The sequence below is a fragment of the Trichechus manatus genome, unplaced genomic scaffold (genome assembly GCF_000243295.1).
Source record: "Trichechus manatus latirostris isolate Lorelei unplaced genomic scaffold, TriManLat1.0 scaffold00110, whole genome shotgun sequence".
Taxonomy (NCBI): Eukaryota; Metazoa; Chordata; class Mammalia; order Sirenia; family Trichechidae; genus Trichechus; species Trichechus manatus.
Genome location: NW_004444046.1, coordinates 2996982 through 3018394, shown reverse-complemented (window position 1 = coordinate 3018394; position 21413 = coordinate 2996982). Strand labels below are relative to the sequence as shown.

Here is a 21413-nt window from a genome sequence, read left to right as displayed (position 1 = left end):
CAATTAAGTTAGGATACTGACAGTTCTGGAGACTTCCTATTGCATGATTCTTCTGCGAAGACAACAATGCCTTGTAATCTCCCCTACTGGCTGAACACAAAAAAATAATAAGCACTTACAGAAAGTAACACCACAATAGATTCTGCCACATTCAAAGAGAACAAACACCTTTTTATTTTAATCAGTGTGTTTGGTACGAGAGCTAGTTTTGAGTTTCATTTACATTCTCAAAGCTTACACCAAGTAAAGCTAATGGCAAATTGATGATTCTGTGTAAGGGATACTGTCCATAATTATTTTTTAATCAGCAATTAACATTTAAGAGCATTTTCTAACCCTATAAAAGATCTTCTGTTGATTGAGGAAGTCTTCAAAGACAAGCTCACGGAAAGAGAGCACTTAGCAACAGCAAGTCAAATGCAGCCCTTCAATGAAGTTGTTAGACACACAACATCAGCGACTGCTGCCTTACCGAGGGCTTGTTAAAAATCGATTCATTCTAGTGATCAAAGCCGAAAAATCATTCTGCAGCCTGCTTCATATCAATAGACAATTTTGTGCAGTACATCAAACACACGAAATAAGGTCTAGCGGAAGTGGAGAGCATCAGAAATCTGGCTTCCAAAACAATATTTAAAATGGATTTCTGTCATATGATAAGAATGGGCTTAAATAGAACATAGTGTCAAACAGAAAGGCTGAGCCTTTTTACATAATAAAAACAATCAGTGCAGCTTCTTTTCTAGTTTCAATATGCAAAAAAAGGGTTTGGTTTTTCAGAACAGGGATGTGACACAGACCTTGATGTGGCTTTAAAAAAAAGATTATCAAGGAATACTTTCCTTCTGATCTCTCGATGCATGTTTATTTTTATATGTGACTGTGTGTGAATAGGTGTGCACACAAACACTCACATATAATATCAATAAATTAACTACTTCATGGCTGATATGTCTCTTTCTTTTAAATGAAACAAAGTTGAATTTGTTGCAGCTGCCTAGATATAGCCACAGAATAAACATATAACTTTCCACAATGCAATAAGGAGATATACATCAGGTATCCAAATCTACCACCTTGATGCGATAAAAACAGGTATATTATACATTCATGTGGAAAAGATTCCCTACTTATAATGGTAAAACACTCAGCTAAAATTAAGCCGCATCATGGTTAGTCCAATAAGAAACGAGCAATCAGTCATAACTGCAGCCAAAATAAATGAATTGGAAAACAGCTGATTTAAAGAGGTCATACACAGTCTTAGTTTTAATTTGAAATTAATACCAGCGTGACTCGTGCCTGGTAACAATTCCTACTATAAAAGTGAATAAAGGCAGTGCCCAGAAATAAATGATTCCTATCTGATAGCTTCATTCTCCTGATTGTGGAAAGGGTTTGAAGAGGTGGTAGACATGGTTATGGTTCTCAGTGGCCCCTTTCCACTTGCAGAATGAGGGAAATTACACCAGTAGATAATGGTGTGGTAAGAGGTAATGAAATCCCAAGATTAGTAACTCAGTTATGTCTTCCTCCCAGGAGATACTGTCTGCAGATAGGCACATTCTACAGTCTCCCTTATTTCAAAGCCTGGATATAAGTAGTTATGATCTCTTTGGGAATACTTCAGGAGAATCTTTCCTTTCAAGAGCACATGTTCTCCTCCAAACCAAGGGACACCTAAGCCTCCAGTTTCACCCTTGAGAAGCATCGTCTTGGCACTAATGTGCATCCCCACACAGAGACTGTGCCTTGAGCTGTTTAGCTGGTGCATAATGATGCTTCATTGCCTCTTGTTTATTGTCTTTCGCAAAATGGGAATGAATCTCAATCAAAATTAATTCTCCTTTTTGAGGATCCACATTTCATATCATTTATGATTAGATATCCAAAACATGATTCTTGGATTTCCATGCCACATATTAATCTTAGATTGAATGTATCATAGAAACTAATCTTTAATAAATATTTTCAAATTCCTGATTAATTTATACACGTATCAGAAACCACTTTTCGAGAAACATTTTTCAAATTCATGATTAACTTAAAAGTAATTAGCATCCACTCTATAAAATATTAACCAGAATATGTATTAAAGGATTTCCCCTTTCAGTTAGGGCAAATTGGTTACTTCTAAATTATGATACCTTCTATTTAGCACTGTGTTGTATTTCAATTCTGTTTGTTTGTTTAAGTCTCTGACTCCCTATCAATGTCATGAGCAGATGGAAGGCCAAAGCTATACCTACTGGTCTTCACAGCATCAGCACCTAGGGTAGAGCTCACACATAATAAATAGGCTCACTGTCAATAGCTGTTGAGTTTAATAAATGACTTTACCTTCTCATTCAGATGTGCATAATAAAAACAACAAAAACAACCTTATACATTCTCTTGTGGTTCATTTTAGCCCCCTATTGCCCCCTTTTCTCCCCTTGCTACTTTTCCAGCCATCTATGGGCCCTTCCAGAGTTGTACTGAAAGGGGCTGCATGGGAAAGAGGCTGTGTAGGCCTAGTGTCCTGGGTATTGTGGTTTTGTTATTGCATAGCTTGCATAGCTCACTTCTGCATGCTCCTATGATTCTGATTTATTTTCCTTCTCTCTTCCCTCCTGTTTTCCCATGATTTTATAAAAATTTAAAATTAACCTAAGTTCCTCTTTGAGAGGCAGAACAACAAGTGATAAAATCTGGAAGCGAGACAACTGAACAAAGGGGCCCATCTTGTGACCGAAACCAGGATGGCATCAGAGGATCTTCAAGAATACCCGCAGAAGGTCAACTGTCTGGAAGGTGGTCATTGTGCCCACCTCAAAGGGGAACTATGATTCCACGGATCCTTCAGACCCTGACTCTGTCCCTATAAAATCCTCTGATCGGCCTCCAAGGGGAGAGGCAGATTTTGGAGGAGCTCATTTCTCTCTGTCGTCTGTATATGGATATACAAGAAAACACTCTTGCTGCTCACCTCACCCCTGTCTCAGTATTGGGTTTTGCGGCAGGTGGCTCAGACTGTTTTGCGGTAACAGTACTTCCTACATCTACAATTACATTATCTACCTTTTTACCCAACTTATCACCTCCACTTCCCACTACCTTTCCCAAAGCTACACATACTATACGCCGACGTGTATTTATCTCCTCTCTGTCCAGAAATGACACTGAAATCACTGAAAAGGTATAATGATGATAATAAAACCCACACAAAAAAGAGAATGGGGAAGGAGCCATCTCTGAATGAGAACTCTCATTACAGTTCTGGAAATCCTTTCTAACAGATGGGTAAAATGTAAAAGAGAAGTGAAAGTCAAAATTTAGAGTGGTCACAGAAGGCAAAAGGCCAGAAAGAAGCTGAATTGACTGACAAAAATCCTAAGAGATTTGTTACTTTTAGAATCAGATAGAGTAGATGACTGAGATATGGGATTAAAAACAAAACAACCACAACAAAAAAAACCAGAGGACTAATTGAAAGCTTGCAAACAGAATTGTAGACCCCCTACCACCACCGCACACAAGAAATATTTTTAGGCAGGAATCTAAGATCTCTTCCTCATAGATAACAGAGATTGTACATGGAGCTGGGAGAACTTCAGAGGCTAAAATATGAAATCAATCTAAAGCAAAATCAGTAAGTCAAAAGTGCTACTATATATAGAGCTTTTTAGACCTCAATTTAAATATGAACTGAAAACAAAGGATCAACAGATAACTTTTGAAGAAGGCTTCCTATATAAAAAAGAGAAACTGTGACAAACCAATAATTAAAAGAGAGAGAGATTTTAAGGAAAAAGAGACAATGCAAGAAGCAGAAGAAAACAAAAACAAAAAAAACAAGAACAAACAAACAAAACATCTATACAATCTTGCTGTACATAGGAAAGAAAAATAAAATGAAAACATATTCTATCAATGAAAAAAACAAAATGATAAATAGAAATATTATCAGAAGAAGAAAAAAACTCCTGGAAATTAAGTTTGATTGCTATATCAATATAAGGCAAAAATAAAACAATCAATAGAAAGATTGAATAATGTTTTTGAGTAATCTCCTTACAAGGAAATTAGCGGATCACTCCTAGAAACACAACACCCTAGGAATAGTATTTCAGAGAGGAAGAACAGAGAAAACACAGGGGAGTTTTAAAATAATTTAAATGTTTCTATAGAATAGAAATACATAAAGATGGAAACTTGAATGGCAACCAGTTGCCTAACAGAATGATAAAAGTACCACACTAAGTCACAGAGTTCTAAAATACATGGTCAGCATAGGTAACCAGAAGACCCTAAAACTTCCATAAAAGAAAAAACGAAACCTAACAAACAAACAAAAAACCAGTCAGTTACAACTTAATAAGAATTATAATGGCATTGTCTCTCTCAGCAGAACATTAGATAATTGAAGACAATGGAGAAATTGCTTCTAATTCAGAGAAAAAAACATTTTAAACTTAGAATAAAAAAATGACAGAATAGAAAATATAAAGATAGAATAGTGATCTTTTCAGACATCACAACTATAAGAGTAATACCTAACACACAGATAAACTCATCTAATGTTTACAACAACCCTATGATTTGTTGCTGTTGTTAGGTGCTGTCAAATTGTTTCCAACTCATAGTGGCCTTATATATAACAGAATGAAACATTGCCCAGTCCTGTGCCATCTGCACATCACTACTATGTTTGAGCCCATTGTTAAACCCTATGATATAAACCAAAAACCCATTGCCATCAAGTCGATTCTGACTCATAACAACCCTATAACACAGAGTAGAACAGCCCCATAGGGTTTCCAAGGCTGTAAATCTTTATGGAAGCAGACTGCCACATGTTTCTCTCATGGAGCGGCTGGTGGGTTAGAACCACTGAGCTTTATGGTTGGCAGCCAAGTACTTAACCACTGTGCCACCAGGGCTCCTACCCTATGATATAGGTACCCTTAATATTCCCATTTTATAGAGGAAAATGAGGCACAGAAATGCTAAATAATTTGCTTCAGTTCATGCAGCTAAAAAATGGTAGGGCCTGGATTTGCCCCTAGGCAAATCCAGCCCATGAAATACTTGAGGATGGGCTGCATCAAATGGAGGGAATAAACCAAAATGGAGGAATGAATACATGGGAATGGGAAGAATCTTCAGGAGAAGTCTGAGGCCTAGAATGCAACCAGCCCCAGCTAGAGAAGGGGAGCAGAGGGCTTTGGGAGGTAAGCTTTGTTTAAAGGCAAGATAATTTATATAATTATAATATTGGGGGAAAAAACACAAAAAACTATGATTTATATAAGGAAGACATAAGAAGGAAAAAAACACAGGAACTAGACGAAGCAAAAAGCTGTATGTAAAATGGTGGCAGAAGCAGTGTCAGAATCTGTCTAACTTCAGGGGGGATAATGTGAATCAAGAGCAGCCCAAGGCTGATTCCTAAGAGGAAGAGAACAGACATACCTCCAGTCTCCAATCTTTTTACCAATTCTGACACCAGCCATCCCTCCCACAGCACTCTCTACTGAGATCGGTAATCTGTTGCAAAGGCCACAAAGAACTCATAGACCATACTTACAGTTAAGTGGTTTATTAAGGAACAGGGTACAACTCAAGATCAAGATAGATCAAGATCAGGAAGCATGTAGACAAAGTCTCTCTTCTTTAGTGTAGGACAACTCAGCAACTCTCGACTCTGCAGTTCTCCTCTCAGCCCCCTCAGGAAACGCTCCTCTCAGCCCTGCCATTTGTCACCACTGACTCTGCCACAGGGCCCCTACTGGGCCTGTTGCTGTCTTCAGTGTTACAGCCCTTGACCTATGTTACAGCCCTTTTAGAAGGGTCCTTGCCTCCTCTCTCTCTGCTTCTTCTTTCTTCTGTTTCTGCTTCCTGTCTTCCTGCTTCTTTCCATCTAAAAAACCTCTATGGGGTTGGCTGCTTATATACACAACTCCTTGTCAATTTCAAGGCATGGCCCCTCCCATCAGGGGGGTCACAAACTGACCAATTCCCTCTTAGTAGGCCATAGACACTTCATTTGCATAGGAGGCTATATGCACTTCATTTGCATAGTTTACTGACCAATCCCTGCAAGGTACATACCAATCACAGGGCAGGCTGCAGCCCAGGACCAGACAAATTATCAAAACCAAGTCATTTACAGCTTACCCAGGAAATGTCAATCATCCTGGGCAAAAGTACCAAACAGTCTGGGGTAGAAAACTAGGGCAAAAGTAACTCCTCAGGGCTTGGAGGAAAAGATCTCTCAAGCTGTTTTTCCAAAGAACCAAGGCAAAAAGCCACATAAAGGAACTCATTTCACCACTCTGTACGAGACAAGAAATGCAACCATGGTATACTATTTGACTTGTTAGTGAGTAACTTATACATAAGCATAATTATGCAAGCTGTGGTGGCGCAAGTGGTTAGCCATTTGGCTGCCAAGCCAAAGGTCGGCAGTTTGAATTCACCAGTCACTCCTTGGAAACCCTATAGGGCAGTTCTACTCTGTCCTATAGGGTCACTATGAGTCTGAATCGACTTGATAGCAATGGCTTTGGTTTGGCTGGTATATTGGTTTAATTAAAAATAATAGTATCAGTATAATTGTAGTTTGGAGGGAGAAGGTAGAGAATCGTATAAAAGAGCTATGGTCACATCTCTGATAGATGAGAATAAATAGAAAAATAATAAAATTAGTAAAACAAAAAATATCAATACAAGCATAATATTTTTAAGAAGTAACTATCAGGAGACACAGTTACAAGAGCTAAAAGTGTATGCCTTTGGGCGACAGAATATCAGAGAGAAACCTGAGACAGGGGGTTGTTGCTTTTCATATAAGTTTTCCTGTAATATTTTATTTTCGTTAACCATGCACATTATTTTTCATAATAAAATGCTATTTGAAATGAAACAAAACACACCCCTCCCATTGTACAATGTCAAATGTCACAGACACTGTCTGCTTTTCTCTTTAACACTGTCAGATTTGTCAGTCACTGCACCTTACAGATTTGGCAGCCAGGTCCAATGTGCCCCACACCATACTGGCCCCAGTAGTCCAAATCCTAACCTCTGTTAACTTTCCCTGTTCCACCATGGCTAGTCAGATTTTGCCTATTATGTCTTCAAATATAACAAAATTGTTTACTTAAGACCCATTTCACCTCTCATTTCTTGATTCGATACTTTCTTTGTTTTATTCTGAGAGAGTCAAAGTGGGCCTTGACTAACAAAAAGTGTAGAGAAAGGAAGAAAAACAATAACTCTTCCTGTTGGTGTTAAAAGCCTGAAATCAGTATTTAAAAAAAAAAACAGCTGGTTGCCATACAATAGATTGCAACTCATAGAGACCCATGTGTCCAGGTGCCCCTGGGTGGGCTCGAACCTCCAACCTTTCACCTTTTGGTTAGCAGACAAGTTCATTAACCATTTGCACCACTATAGGGTCTTTATGAGACAGAATCAACTCGACGGCAATGGGTTTGGTTTTTTTGTTTGTTTGTTTGTTTTTTAAGGGACTCCTGAGATAGATATTTAAAAAAAAACCAAACCCACTGCCATGGAGTCGATTCCAACTCAGTTTCCAAGGCTGTAAATCTCTACAGAAGCAGACTGCCACATCTTTCTCCTGCAGAGTCGCTGGTGGTTTTGAACTGCCAACCTTTCCTGGAAAAACCTCTCCATCAGGGAAAAGTAACGTGTCTATACCTCCTTCCCCCTGTGTATATCTTCACATATCAGCCTGCCCTTTTATAACTATTTTCCTCTGAGGTTACAGGTAAAGTTGTAACTGATGAGGGCTGCAAAGAGAAAAAAGGTAGATATACAGCGAAAGGGTAGAAAACAGAGTGCAAGGTCATGGAGATGATCTTGTCTAACTTCCTCTTTTTTATAGACGGCCTAACTGGATTAAAAGGTCCCTAAGTGGCACAAACACTTTGTACTCAACTACTAACCTAAACGCTGACAGTTTGAAACCATTCAGTAGTACCTTGGAAGAAGGGCCAGAGATCTGCTTCAGTAAATATTAAGGCCAGGAAAATGCTATGGAGCAATTCTACTCTGTAACACATGGAGTTACCATGAGTCAAAATCAACTTGACAGCAACAGGTAGTAGCAGTTGTAAATGAGCTTAAAAACCTTCCGCAAATTAGCTAACTCACACACCAAGTTAGCATCAGTGCTGGGACCAGGGTCTAGAAATCTCCACCTGGACTCTATAATGCCTTTCACTGCACCACAGGGCTTCCAGTGCAAGAGCCACCCAGCCCTCAAGTCCTGGCATGTTTCTGAAGACTGATGAAGAGAATGATTTTGACACATGAGGTAAAAGAGAAGTATTTCCTATCTCCCTGGAGAGCTTTTTAAATAGTTGTGGTCCACAAAACCATTCCCAAAAGGCGGTTTTAAAACATTCAAGAAAGGAACAATACTACTACTGACAGGTTTAAGTAAAGTTTTTAAGTGAACACATCAGTTTTCTAGACATTAGCATGATGTACTGGAAAGTACCCAAGCTTCATCTCTAAGTAGATCTGGGTTCAAATCCAGCATCTGTGGTGTACTGGAGTGGCTATGTGGGTCAGTCTGGAAACGTCCCTGAATGACAGTTTCCACAAATAAATGGGAAGTATCTACTTATCTTGCATCGTAATTGAGGATTAATAATGAAAACCAACAGGAAATGTTTAGAGACATCTCTAATACATAGCCTGTTGCTTAAACATTAGTTTCTATTTTCAAATATATGATAAACGGCTTTTATATGATAAATGAATGTGTACTACTTTACAGTAGTTCTCTTGGGCTCTTTACATAGTAAGCATATTTGGTAGATCTATATTCATTTTATTACATTTTTTAAAAGTGGGCAAGGATTCTTAGCTCAATTTTTTTAGGCTGAGATCTTGGATAAAGGCAAAAAAATGTTAAACCCTAATGAAACGCTATACATTATCTAGTGCAACTTCCCCGCTTCCCCCCACCCCCACCATATAGACAAAAATTCTCCAAGAAGTAAAGTGACTTATCCAATGTCACTCAGTCAATAAGCGGGAGAAATATGGTTTGAATCCAATCTTTTAAGTACAAGTATAGAGCTCCACACTGCCTCAGTTAAATTAACTGGGTCTTTGTTTCCTTATTATAAATAAAAAAAAATGAAGGTGAAAAGAAGAGGAGAGGAGAGGAAAGAAAGGGATGTGCCTACCTCTAAGAGTCCTTCTAGTATAAATATTTTAGGACTTAAATAGAAGAAAAGAACTAACATTTTCCAAGCACCTACCAAGTGCCAAGTACTGTGCTAGACGTTTTGAATAATAATTTTACTCCTGTAAGTCAGTGTTAACCCTATTGCTAATACTTACCTAGAAATGCAAATATAAATTATACTATATTTCCCATGGGAAACTTGAATCATTTTTAAAAACAATCAAAATTATGCCATTAAAATGATAATCAAGAAGACAATTAAGCAACATGAAAGAATTTTATACTATAATGTTAAGTCAAAAACCAGTATACAAAATTGATATATACTGTAATTATAGCTTTGGGGACTAGCCTAAGAGTTTCTTGAGTGCATGTCTTCATCCTCATCTTTATGTGCCTAGTCCAAGAAATATATGTTGAATTAAAGTTCATTAATTCAAAAAGAGAAGAGAAAACAAAACAAAACAAAACATGATACTGTTATCTAGTAAAAAGCCTGAATGGATACACAAACATGATAGTGGCTGCTGCTGGGTCATCACAGTGGGTTATCAACGAATGCTTCTTCTGTTTTTAGTTTTGTATTAAACTAGAGGTATAAAGGAAGACAGCCCATAATTACTGACTCTCAGTTCAATTCACTGAAGGGTTGAAAAAGACTAGGGTACAACATTATCAATTCCATATTTCCTTATAGAAAATATGTCAGTCTTCCTTGACTTTCCAACTGTGGGGAAGATTTAGTCAGAGAAAGTGTGGGGAGCCTACACTTTAATAATATGCTCCTCTCTTCTATCCTGCATTACTGTACATCAGCTACTACTTCTTTTCCAAGAATCACAAGTGTCAATCAGGAGGATACAGTCAGCTGAGAAAAAGTTGTCCTATAGAAAATGGAATGAAGCATTCATTAAAATGGTCACAGTGACAGGTAATGCATGCTTTAACACTTCACCATTTATTTTTAGAATTTTTTAAAAAATTCAAATGTATAAAGCAACCATAGAATGAAAGTGGAGGACAGGAAACGTGAAAACAAAACAGAGCTCTAGCCAAAGCTCCTATGAATCTAGGAAACTATGTCTACTTTTTCTATTAAATATAATAAGATTTTTAAAAATATTAAAAAAAAATGTATTGCATGGAAAATCTCTTTGAATTTTAATAAAAATAATCCAAAACTTGAAACTAAGGCAAAAGGATGATTCCAGGTCCTTTCAATGCCATACTGGAGCACTAACAATCTGACCAAAGATCATCTACTTCTCTAGGGCAGGGTTTCTCAACCTCAACACTATTGAGATTTGGGGCCAGATAAGCTTTAGTTGTGAGAGTCTGTCCTGTGCATTACAGGATGTTTAGCAGCATCTCTGACCTCTACCCCATAGAAGCTAGATGCAAAATTCTCCCTCTCCCCCAGTCAGAACTATCCTTCTAAGGGAATATACCATTGTTTTATTTAGTAGTAAATATTGGTCAGGGCTAACTAGTAACCAGTTGCCACTGAGTCGATTCTGACTCATGGTGACCCCATGTGTGTCCCAGTTGAACTGTGCTCCATAGGGTTTTCAATGACTGATTTTTTTGGAAGTAAATCTCTAGGCCTTGCTTCTGAAGTGCCTCTGGGTGGACTTGAACGTCAACTTTTTGGTTAGTAGCCAAGCGCATTAACCATTTGTACTACCAGGCTTCACTCAACAAATTACTCTTAACTTGTAGACTTTTGTCTTGTAGAGATACAGATGATTTTTATCTGGTAGATAAGATATACTCAAATAACATGATTTTATTGCCCTATGGAGCATTTAGCCAGTTTTGTCTCTAACTTAGCAAACTTATTTGATCATCTCTTTCCCAACTAACTATATAAATCTTTGCTCCTCAAATGTTCTTTGTACCAGATTTACCATTCTGAAGACTTTAATAACCCTTTGACACAGTCTCATTTCACATTTGTATGACTCATGTTTTTAAGATTTTTTAAAACTATACTTTGACAGCAATTTCCATATGCAAAAGAAATATACACACCCATTTTTTCTGCTTAACAAACCATTCCCATAGGCAGAGTTACCTAAGGACTCCTGAGTGTCCCACCATCCATCATCAGTTTTATCCTTATTCCATGAATGATAAGATTGCATGGCTGTAGATTAAGATATAATCTATCTATATTCTATTTAATTAACATTTAAAAATATGATTATTTAATTATACAATCACTTTCTCTATAAAGGATAACAGGAGCCCTGGTGGTACAGTGGTTAAGTGCTCAGCTGCTAACTGAAATGTTGGCAGTTCAAACCCACCAGCTGCTTCATGGGAGAAAGATGTGGAAGTCTGTTTCTGTAAAGATTTACAGCTTTGGGAACACTAAGGGGCAGTTCTAGTCTGTCCTATAGGGTTACTATGAGTTGGAATGGACTCGATGGCAATGGGTTATAAAGGATAACAACAACAACAAAACATCAACTAGTAGTTCAAACAAATGTTGTTTCAATTAAGAATGTTAATCAGAAAACATATGCAATTATTACACAATTTGAAGAATTAACCACTACTCACCACTGCCAACCAACACAAAACACAAATGTATGCAGACAAGCAAGCATGTGGTGCAGAAATAAGGGTCCATGGCTAAACTGCTTCCTGAGGCAGTAATTGAACATTCATAGTGTGGGTCAACAAGAGCTATTAGATTAAGAAATGCCAAACCAAAAAAACCAAACATGTTGCCTTCGAGTCGATTCTGACTCAAAGCAACCCTATAGGACAGAGTAGAACTGCCCCATAGGGTTTCCAAGTCTGAAATATTTATGGAAGCAGATTGCCACATCTTTCTCCATGGAGAGGCTGGTAGGTTTGAACAGCCGAACTTTCAGTAAGCAGCTGAGCACTTAACCACTGCGCCGCCACCAGAGGTCTCTAGATTAAGCAATAAAAGGAACAGAAAACCCAAACCCTTTGCTGTTGAGTCGATTCCAACACATAGCGACCCTACAGTATAGGGTAGAACTGCCCAATAAGGTTTCCAAGGAGGGCTGGTGGATTTGAAATGGTGACCTTTTGGTTAGCAGCTGAGCTCTCGACCACTATGCCACCAAGGCTCCAGAGTAATCAATAAAACCAAAACCAAACTCGTTGTCACTGAGTCAATTCCGATTCATAGCGACCCTGTAAGACAGAGAACTGCCCCATATGGTTTCAAAGGAGCAGCTGTTGGATTCGAACTGGTTAGCAGCCAAGCTCTTAACCACGGTGCCACCAGGTCTCCAGATTAAGCAATAGGATCTTATAAATCTCACAATTTTAAAACTGGAAAAGGAAAGAATTGGTCTTCTTAGTAATGTGTGATTATTGTGTCTTTTCCAGCTCTTGCTAATCTCCTTTATAAAAAAGAGGACAGACCTCTGACCTAGGTAAAGTGTCTGGCTAGGAATTGACAACATAATTTAGATTTCATTGTTGAGGTATTTATTTCCCAATGACCTTTTATTTATGATAAATGATAGTTTTCCATTTCTCTTGTAATAAATTTAAATTTAAAATAAAACTTTTACACATATTAGTATAGGTGGTAGAAGGATATAGCAAAAATTATGAATGTGTTAGGTGAATAATTAAAATTTGGGAAACACTCTGCGAAAGGAAACTGATATTTGAAATGGGACTTGGTTTATAATCGCTTGACCACAGTTATCTTTTTTTTTTTTTAATTGTGGTAAAAATATATCGAACAAAACGTGCCATTTCAACATTTTTTACATGTACAATTCAATGACATTAATTATGTTCATCATGCTGTTCAACCATCACCACTGTTTCCAAATTACTCTGTCACCTGTATCAGAAACTCAGTGCCCACTAATGCAAGTTCTCTTTTTAATGAATTGTTAAGACCACTCTCCTTTTTGAGGGAGTCTTAAAAGCAAGTTTGTGAGGAGAGACTGACAGATTTGAGGTCAGGAAACCATCATTCTAGTCCTGGGCACGTCATTAGCTGGTTGTAAAATCTTGAAGGAGTAAGCCTGCTGAGCTATAGTCTCACTATTTCGGAGACTCAAAATAAGTGATTTATAAGAATCCTTCCAGCTTTAAAGGGCAGAACTACTATTATGATCCACATGGAACTTCCCCTCTTCTATTCTCCTAGTTTTCATAATGGGGGGTTAGCATTTATTTATTTTTAATTCTTTCATGCCTATTAGTTATTTCTTTCCAGTAAGACTATTAGATCCTTGAGGAGAGGAATCATATCAAATCCTATTTTATAACTTGGAGAGTAGTTTGGGCAATGCTGGCCAAATTAAAGAAAACAAAAAACAAAAAACACTGCCATCAAGTCGATTCCAACTCATAGCAACCCTATAGGTCAGAGTAGAACTGTCCCACAAGGTTTCCAAGGAGCACCTGGTGGATTCGAACTGCCGACCAAATAGTAACACTCAATAACCATGTGATCCTTGCTTGATAATTGGCCAGCTTTTAGATTTCAGTAGAAATCTGATGAGTGTGGCATATATTAAAAATAAAGTGACGTCCTTATAAATAGTTTACACTGACTGTTCTCTCTGAGCCATCAATGTTATTATATTTATTTATTTTATGTCTGCTTACTGTGTCCTAGCTTCTTGTTTTGTTTTGTTTTGATATGCCCAAATAGGCTGCTTGTGTGAGCTTGCCCAGTCACTGGTGCCCCTGAAGCTCCATCATTCTGCCACCAGGTGGTCAGACCTGTCACTAAGAGAAGTATGTGAACCCAGGTGTCTGCCCACTCCTCCTGTAAGGATTCAGCCCAGGTGTCCACGTAGTCGGCCACCAAGTGTGTGGTGCAGGCTCTCACCTACAGTCCTAGACAGGCGTGGGTGATTGGTGTAGGCACAGGTATCCGGCTGCCGCAGGGGGTTACAGCCACCCCTGAGTATCCAGGAGGAAAGCGTGTTGCTGTTTCCTAGAGTGCGTAGGTAGGTGGGTTTTGCAGCTGGGCTATGAGCACCCAGTGCTGTTGGCTGTAAGGACTGGGGGGCACCTCTTATTCTTGGGCCCCTATTGCAAGTGGCTAGGTGGCGTGGGTGGAGCCAACAGTTCTCAGGCCCCTGATGTAGGTAGGTGAAGACCCTGCTTAATGGGCAGAGCAGTGTCAAATGTCACAAACTTGCCACTTCAGAGCTGAAACAGTTGAAGTTAGACTTCAGGTATATATCTTGTTTTACTGTGGTAATGAGAGCCTATGCTGTTGAAATGGGCTCACACAAGTCTATGCAGGGGGAAAGGCACTCAAAGTCCGTGGATCCCTTATGCCTGCGCCTAGACAAAGGAGCTGTACCTACCCTGAGTTCCTAGCTTAGGGGAGCTGGCAAATTATTTTTTCCTCTGTTTGTTAATTTGTTCCCTCTCCAAGGCTGGGAGAATGGCTCAGGGCGCTTGATGGGTCCTGCTTCTGGCCCAGGGGACTCGGCGACTGCTGAAGCCATCCTGAACGCAGTGCTGAGCAGGGAGCAGGGAGGTAAATGGGAGAGAGGTTTTTCCCTAAGGGGGGTGTTCTTGATCCTCACGGTAGGCCAGACGCAAATACTTATCTTTCGCCATCGAGGGCTGCTTCTCACTGGTTCTGGATGGCCAAGTAGACTCTGTGCTGCTGGGTCTCTCCCAAAGTGGAAAACACCTCCCGAGCACTGCTGATTGCCTGCCTCACCGCTCATCCCCGAGCTAATCTGGGCTGAAGGGCTCCGGCTCCCTCCAGGTCAGGTCTGGCAACTCCTCGCTACTTCCGAACTGTCTCTCCCTCCCCCTGCCACTCAGTCCAATTCCTCAACTTTGCCTTTGATGTTCAGGCCTCCTTGGTTGTCATATATAATCAATTCACTTGTTTTTTTTGGGTCTTTGTTGTAAGAGGGACCACCAGAAGTGTCTGACTACTCTGCCATCTTGGCCCTGCCTCTCTAAATAGTTTAAAGTATGGAAAATTATCTTAGTTTATTGGATAAAGGCACAGTGATGAAACAAAAACTGTTCTAAACCATATAAATTTAAGTTACCAAACTCATAAGGGAGCTGATAAAGATATACTTGTTGAATTTTTAACCTAGAAGAAATTGTCTAAATGATTTAAAGAACTCTAGACCCATGCTGGAGCCCCAGTGGTGCAGTGGTTAAGAGCTCAGCTGCTAACCAAAAGGTTGGCAGTTTGAATCCACCAGCCACTCCTTGGAAACCCTATGCTTCCCATTATAGTAGTCATTAACAACATGTAGCTATATAAATTTAAAAATTCAAATCTTCAGTTGCACAAACCACATTTCAAGTGCTCTATAGCCATATGAGGAGTTCCTGGGTAGTGCAAACAGTTAAATGTTGGTGATTTGAGTCTACCTAGAGGCACCTTGGAAGAAAAGGCCTGGCAACCTACTTCTGAAATGTCAGCCATTGAAAACTGTATGGAGCACAGTTCTACTCTGACACACATGGGGTTGCCGTGAGTCAGAACTGACTTGATGGCAACTCGTTTGGTGTTTTAGGTTTCTGGGTGGTGTAAACAGTTTGCACTTCGTTACTAATCAAAAGGTTAGTGGTTCAAATCCACCAGTGGTGTCGCAAAAGAAAGCCTGGCAACGTACTTCCATAAGATTACAACCATTGAAAACTCTACGGTGCACAGTTTTATTCTTGAACATATGGGGTTGCAACGAGTTGTAATCACTCGGTATCAGTGGGTTTGGTTTTAAAGCCACAGGTGGCTACTGACTACTTTATTAGACAGCACAGATTCTAGGTCATCTCCATCATCAAAGAAAAATCTATTAGACAGCAATACTCTAGAACATTCAAGAAAAGTTCTACAATTAAGGTAACAATTCAAAGAACACTGAGTTTCTCCATCCTATTTCTAAACAAAGGAAAAGTCTTGGCAAACATGTTTAAGTATCAGAGCAAAATGGGGATGTGTCCTTTATTAATTTTGTGTATTTATAGATTTAACTATCCTAAGTGAAACAAAGGATTACCATTTATAAACAGATAATGCATTACAAATGTGAAAGTCGATTAAGGAAAAACAGAATAAGTCTTCGTTGGAAATGAAGTTATTTCTCTGAATGAGCCCACCAAAATCCATGGCCAGGAGGTACGTAACATATACTTGGCAGAACCTACCTTTTCTGCTTAATTTTCCATGCCAAGGATCCAGGCCTTCAAAATTCTGGTTGAGGAAATAAAAAGTAATTTTTGAAATGGTTTCTCTGGCCTAAGGGACAAGACATATCAGTACCCTAGCTCCTCACAGAAAAGCTAACTTAAAGAGCACAGGAAAAACAAAACAAAACAAAACAAAAATTCACAAAAAAAGTTAAAACAATACAGTCTAGAAAGGACTTATCAGCAAAGATACAATGCATATAACAGAGTGTTCAGTAATATAAAATTATTTGCCTCAGTTTCTTTACTTCTCTTCATTCTACCAGATGGGTTATTTGAAATAACTCCAATCTCCTACACAGAAAAGTGGGATTCTGGCAGAATTCTAACTAGAGATTTTTGGCCCCATAGGCAAGCAGCTGTGAGTAGGTCTGGGGGTGAGAAAAATGGTTGGAAAAAGGGCTGGTAGATGCCAAAGCATAAATGGAAGAGTTCAGCAAAATCCATACTCTTGTCTTTACATGTCCATCCATCTCTGTTAGCCACCAAAGAGCTAACCTAGGACCATGGGCAAGCTGACCACCACAGCTGGAGAGATGGGGAGAAAGGAGGAGAGTTCTGAAGGAGGAAGAGGCTTCAGATTTGTACAATGCTTTAAAATCATTAATAAAACCCAACCTGTTGCCGTCAAATCGATTCCAACTCATAGGGACTGTACAAGACAAACTAGAACTACCCCATAGGGTTTCCAAGGAGAGGTGTCAAATTATTAGCTGTCAACCTGATTCTCATCATTTAGAAAGTTCTAAAATAATCTATTTGCACCAGGAATGTAATATAGTCGTGAATTTTATCTATGTTTCATAGTTTTCTGTCTGTAATAAAGCCAGGTTGCCCTGATGTTTTCATTCTAGAAGGCATGTACTAACATAAATGGCATTCCCTCATAACCGTAGGTGTTCTCACAGCCTCTGAAACCAAGTATGGGTCGCCTTCTTGTTCTGCACCAGGTCTCACCCACGCTTGATTTCACGGGCCACGGGACATGTCAGGCAGTCAATAGGGGTCTGAATCTAAGTCAGGAGGGGAAGGTAAAAGAAAAAAGCAAGAAGGAGATACAGTCAAATCATTGGTTAAATAACATCTTATGAAAGAGCAGGTAACCATAGCTTAGAGGAAGACATACCTGTTACAAATTTCCATTCAGATTATCTGTACTGTCTCAAAGATAATTTGTAGTGACAGGTAAACATTAAACAACTCTTCTGAAATTTATTTTGTATACATTTCTTTACTGCCTATTTTCTATCATCTGGAAAATGCAACTACACAGTCTCATCCAATGTATTTTATACCAATCATTCTGGACTTAGATGTCTAACTTTCTCCATCATCAAATTGTATTTACAAACCATGCAATTCCATACAGTCTTTCTAATGTTGATGTATATTCTATTTATATATTTTATAAAAAATTCTTGACAAATATAATAACTGAGCAGAAACTGTAACTTGCCTAGGGCTCCATCCTCCCCTCCTCACTGCTGTCCTCCACAACACTCAGTCTGTATGCAGATCAGTCCCATCAGCCTCTGCTTTCTGCTTTGGCCCCCTAATATTATTTCCAAGAAAGTTTTATACAGACTGTTTTAAGAGCAGGTGGCCTCTATACAGAAAGACAGAACTTTAATATAATCTCCCCTACCCACATAAAAGACACTACAGGGAGCTGTCAGTATGTGAAAAGTAGTCCGTCACGTAATCTTTATTAAACACAGCACACATCTCACCTCAACAGACTGGTAATCATAACCAGAAAAGGCCAGTTGTTGCAGATTACTTCAGATTTAGCCTTAGGATGAAAGGAGTAATTTTTTTTTTTTTTCCTTTCTTAATCCTGAGCCTTAACATAGAGTGTTTTCCTTAGATGGAATTTTTAATCTCGATACTGATTTTTCGATCCCCGAGGCTTGGGCAGAAGTAAACATGCAGAGGTGTTTCCATTGAACCGTTTTTCTGGATCTTGTCAAATAAATCAACTTTTATAACTGTAACTCCAAAGATTTCATGTCATCTTAAATCTTTGGATGCCTGAGCATATTTTTTACTCTACTAGTAATTACTTTTTAAAGGAAAAAAGAAAAATACTACCTACTCGATGGTTTTGCCCAGACTGACACATTAATCCTTCACTCCAGGTCCAGTATCAGATAACTCTTCCCCACTCACCATCAGGTCTTGATTTGGAACGACAGGGTTGAGCCATCCAGTCACTGTTGTAATCGGCTACTTTTGAGGGTCAATGATCAGTCCCATTATTTCAGGCTTTTGTGAGTGGCTCTGATATGAACACTTACTCTGTTCACTATGGAAAGTATTAGTAAGGAAGGAGCTTTGCTAGCAAAAAAGCAAAATTGCAGTGGCATCAACATACAAGCTACATTTCTATCCATTCCAAATTACTCTAGAGTCTTGTAAATTCCCCACTAATAGTGCTCTCTTATATAAACCATTGCAACTGGGCAAACCGTTTGCATACAATCAGGTGTGTTTTTCCATTTCCTGAGGGTAATATATTTAAGAATGATTAAAAGAAGGTAGCATAGCCTCTTGCTCCCTTGGAAAGCCTCATCCACTTTTAACCAATATACTTTCAATTCTAGCTATACATGAGTTAAGAGTAACCCCACTGGGGAAAGCGAGTGCAAATTATAAATCTCTGGTTACTAATTTTATCCTTTTAAACAGAGAACATAAAAATGCATTTTGTCTATGGAAATACTTTTACCATTATTTTATCTCTAATCACCCCATTATCAGAGCTTCAATTACTTATGTTGGCTCAAAATATGTTATTGCCCTCTACAAATATATTAAAAAACTAAGAGCCCCACCAGAAAATTAGGACACTTTCTCTCCCATCCAAACAGGAAGGTTAATAATTTTTGCACCTAGAGGCACTGCCAATTTATCAGCTCTGGCTTGAAGCTCCTGTCCAAACTCAGCTTTTCTATACTGTATTCCCAAACCTCATTATTTCAAACCATTCCTCCAAATCTCTAACGCTTAAAACAGTGAGTGGTCCTAAGTCCTGTCTGCCCATTAGACTCTCCTGAGAAACTTTTACAAGATATGGATACCTAGAAATTCTGATGTAGTTGGTCAGGGACAGGGTTTGAACATCAACATTTTTATAAGCTCCCCAGGTGACTCTCAGGTGCAGCCAGGTTCAGAGCCACTGCCCTAAAGCAATCTACTAGTTGTCCCATCATCCATTTTCATTGCTTGTTTCCCCAAACTAGTCACTAGTCAACTTTCCCTTCACTAACACATAGAATAAGGGATCCCACCCACTGCCTTAGAGTCAATGCTGACTTATAACAACCCTGTAGGACCCCATAGGGTTTCCAAGGCTGTAATCTTTACGGAAGCTGACTGCCACATCTTTCTCCTGCAGAGTGGCTGGTGGGTTCGAACCACTGACCTTTTGGTTAGCAGCTGATTAAAACTGCTGTGCCACCAGGGCTCCTGGAATGAGAGATCAAATCACTCTAATTTTCAATATATTTCTATGAAATAATTTGAACAATCACATAGTATTTTCTATACAGATAATGTATCCGAAAAAAATGGTGCAAAAAAAATCCCAAGGAACAAATGTCCATTACATATACCTTCAAATTATTCAGTAACTTGTTTTCCCTACCAAATTTCCACAACCCTTGCTGGCATGCATGCCATTTCCCACCATTAATCATCATTGATTAAGAAAAAACATTAAAGATTAAAAGTGGAGATCATGTGCTTTAGGATATGTGGTATAAGATTACGCTAATAGTCCCTGATAAACCATACCATCCTACATCCAAGTCCCTTGAAATGTGATTTCACCACGCTACCCTCTGAGAAGTGAAGTCTATCTCTTTACCCCTTGAAACTGGGCTGGCCTCAATATTGCTTTTAGCCAGACAACGTGATGGAAGTGACACTGTATGATTTTTCTGGCTAGACTTTAAGAAATCAGCAGCTTCTGTTTTTGCTCTCTTAGGATGCTTCCACCATCACTTGAAGCTGACTGTAGCCTATGTATTAGAAAATGAGAAGCAATGCAGGGGAGAACCAGGGTGCCACAGTTAACAGTCAATATCAAATGCCAGGCATGTCAGTGGGATCATTTTGGACACCCAGCCCCAGTTGAGCTGTCAAATGACTACAGCAACATGAGTGAGTCCAAGCGGGGCTGGCAGGACCAGTAGAAAATAAACGAGCTGAGCCCAGGCCAAGCTGCAGAGTCATGAGCCAGTAAATGGATGCGGTTTTAAGCTAGTAAGTTTTGGAATGATTTTGTTAAGTTTATGTAATTTGCAAAAGAACTAATGATTATTGTGCTTGCTTTGATATATGTATGCTGTTGTTGCTGTTGTTCTTAGGTGCCATCAAGTTGGTTCTGATTCATAGCGACCCTATGCACAACAGAACAAAACGCAACTCAGTCCTGTGCCATCCTCATAATCATTGCTATGTTTGAGCCCATTGTCCCAGCCACTCTGTCAGTCCATCTCCTTGAGGGTCTTTCTCCTTTTCATTGACCTTCTACTTGACTAAGCATGGTATCCTTCTCCAGGGACTGTCCCTCCTGATTACATGTCCAAGGTATGTAAGATAAAAGTCTCTCTAGCCTCACTTCTAAGGAGTATTCTGGCTGTACTTCTTCTGAGACAGATTCGTTCATTCTTCTGGCAGTCTATTGTATATTCAATATTCTTTGCCAATATCACAATTCAAATGCATCAATTCTTCTTAGGTCTTCCTTATTCATTGTTCAGGTTTCACATGCATGTGGGGCAATTGAACATACCATGGCTTGGGTCAGGTGCATCTTAGTCCACAAGGTGACATCTTTGCTTTTTAACACTCCAGAAAGGTCTTTTACAGCAGATTTGTCCAATGCAATATGCCATTTGATATCTTAACTGCTGCTTCCATGAGCATTGATTGTGGATCCAAGTAAAATGAAATCCTTGACAACTTCAATCTTTTCTCCATTTATCATGATGTTGCTTATTGGTCC

General features: G+C 39.0%; 1 protein-coding gene across 1 annotated transcript in view; it reads right to left on the bottom strand.

Annotated features, from left to right (window-relative positions):
* Window positions 1-21413, bottom strand: part of LOC101341596 (EGF-like and EMI domain-containing protein 1) — a 749998-nt gene that overhangs the window by 329068 nt on the left and 399517 nt on the right. Inside the window, 2 exon segments of the mRNA XM_023737953.1 lie at window positions 12847-12860; window positions 13968-13975. Coding sequence (XP_023593721.1) covers window positions 12847-12860; window positions 13968-13975 — 22 coding nt within the window.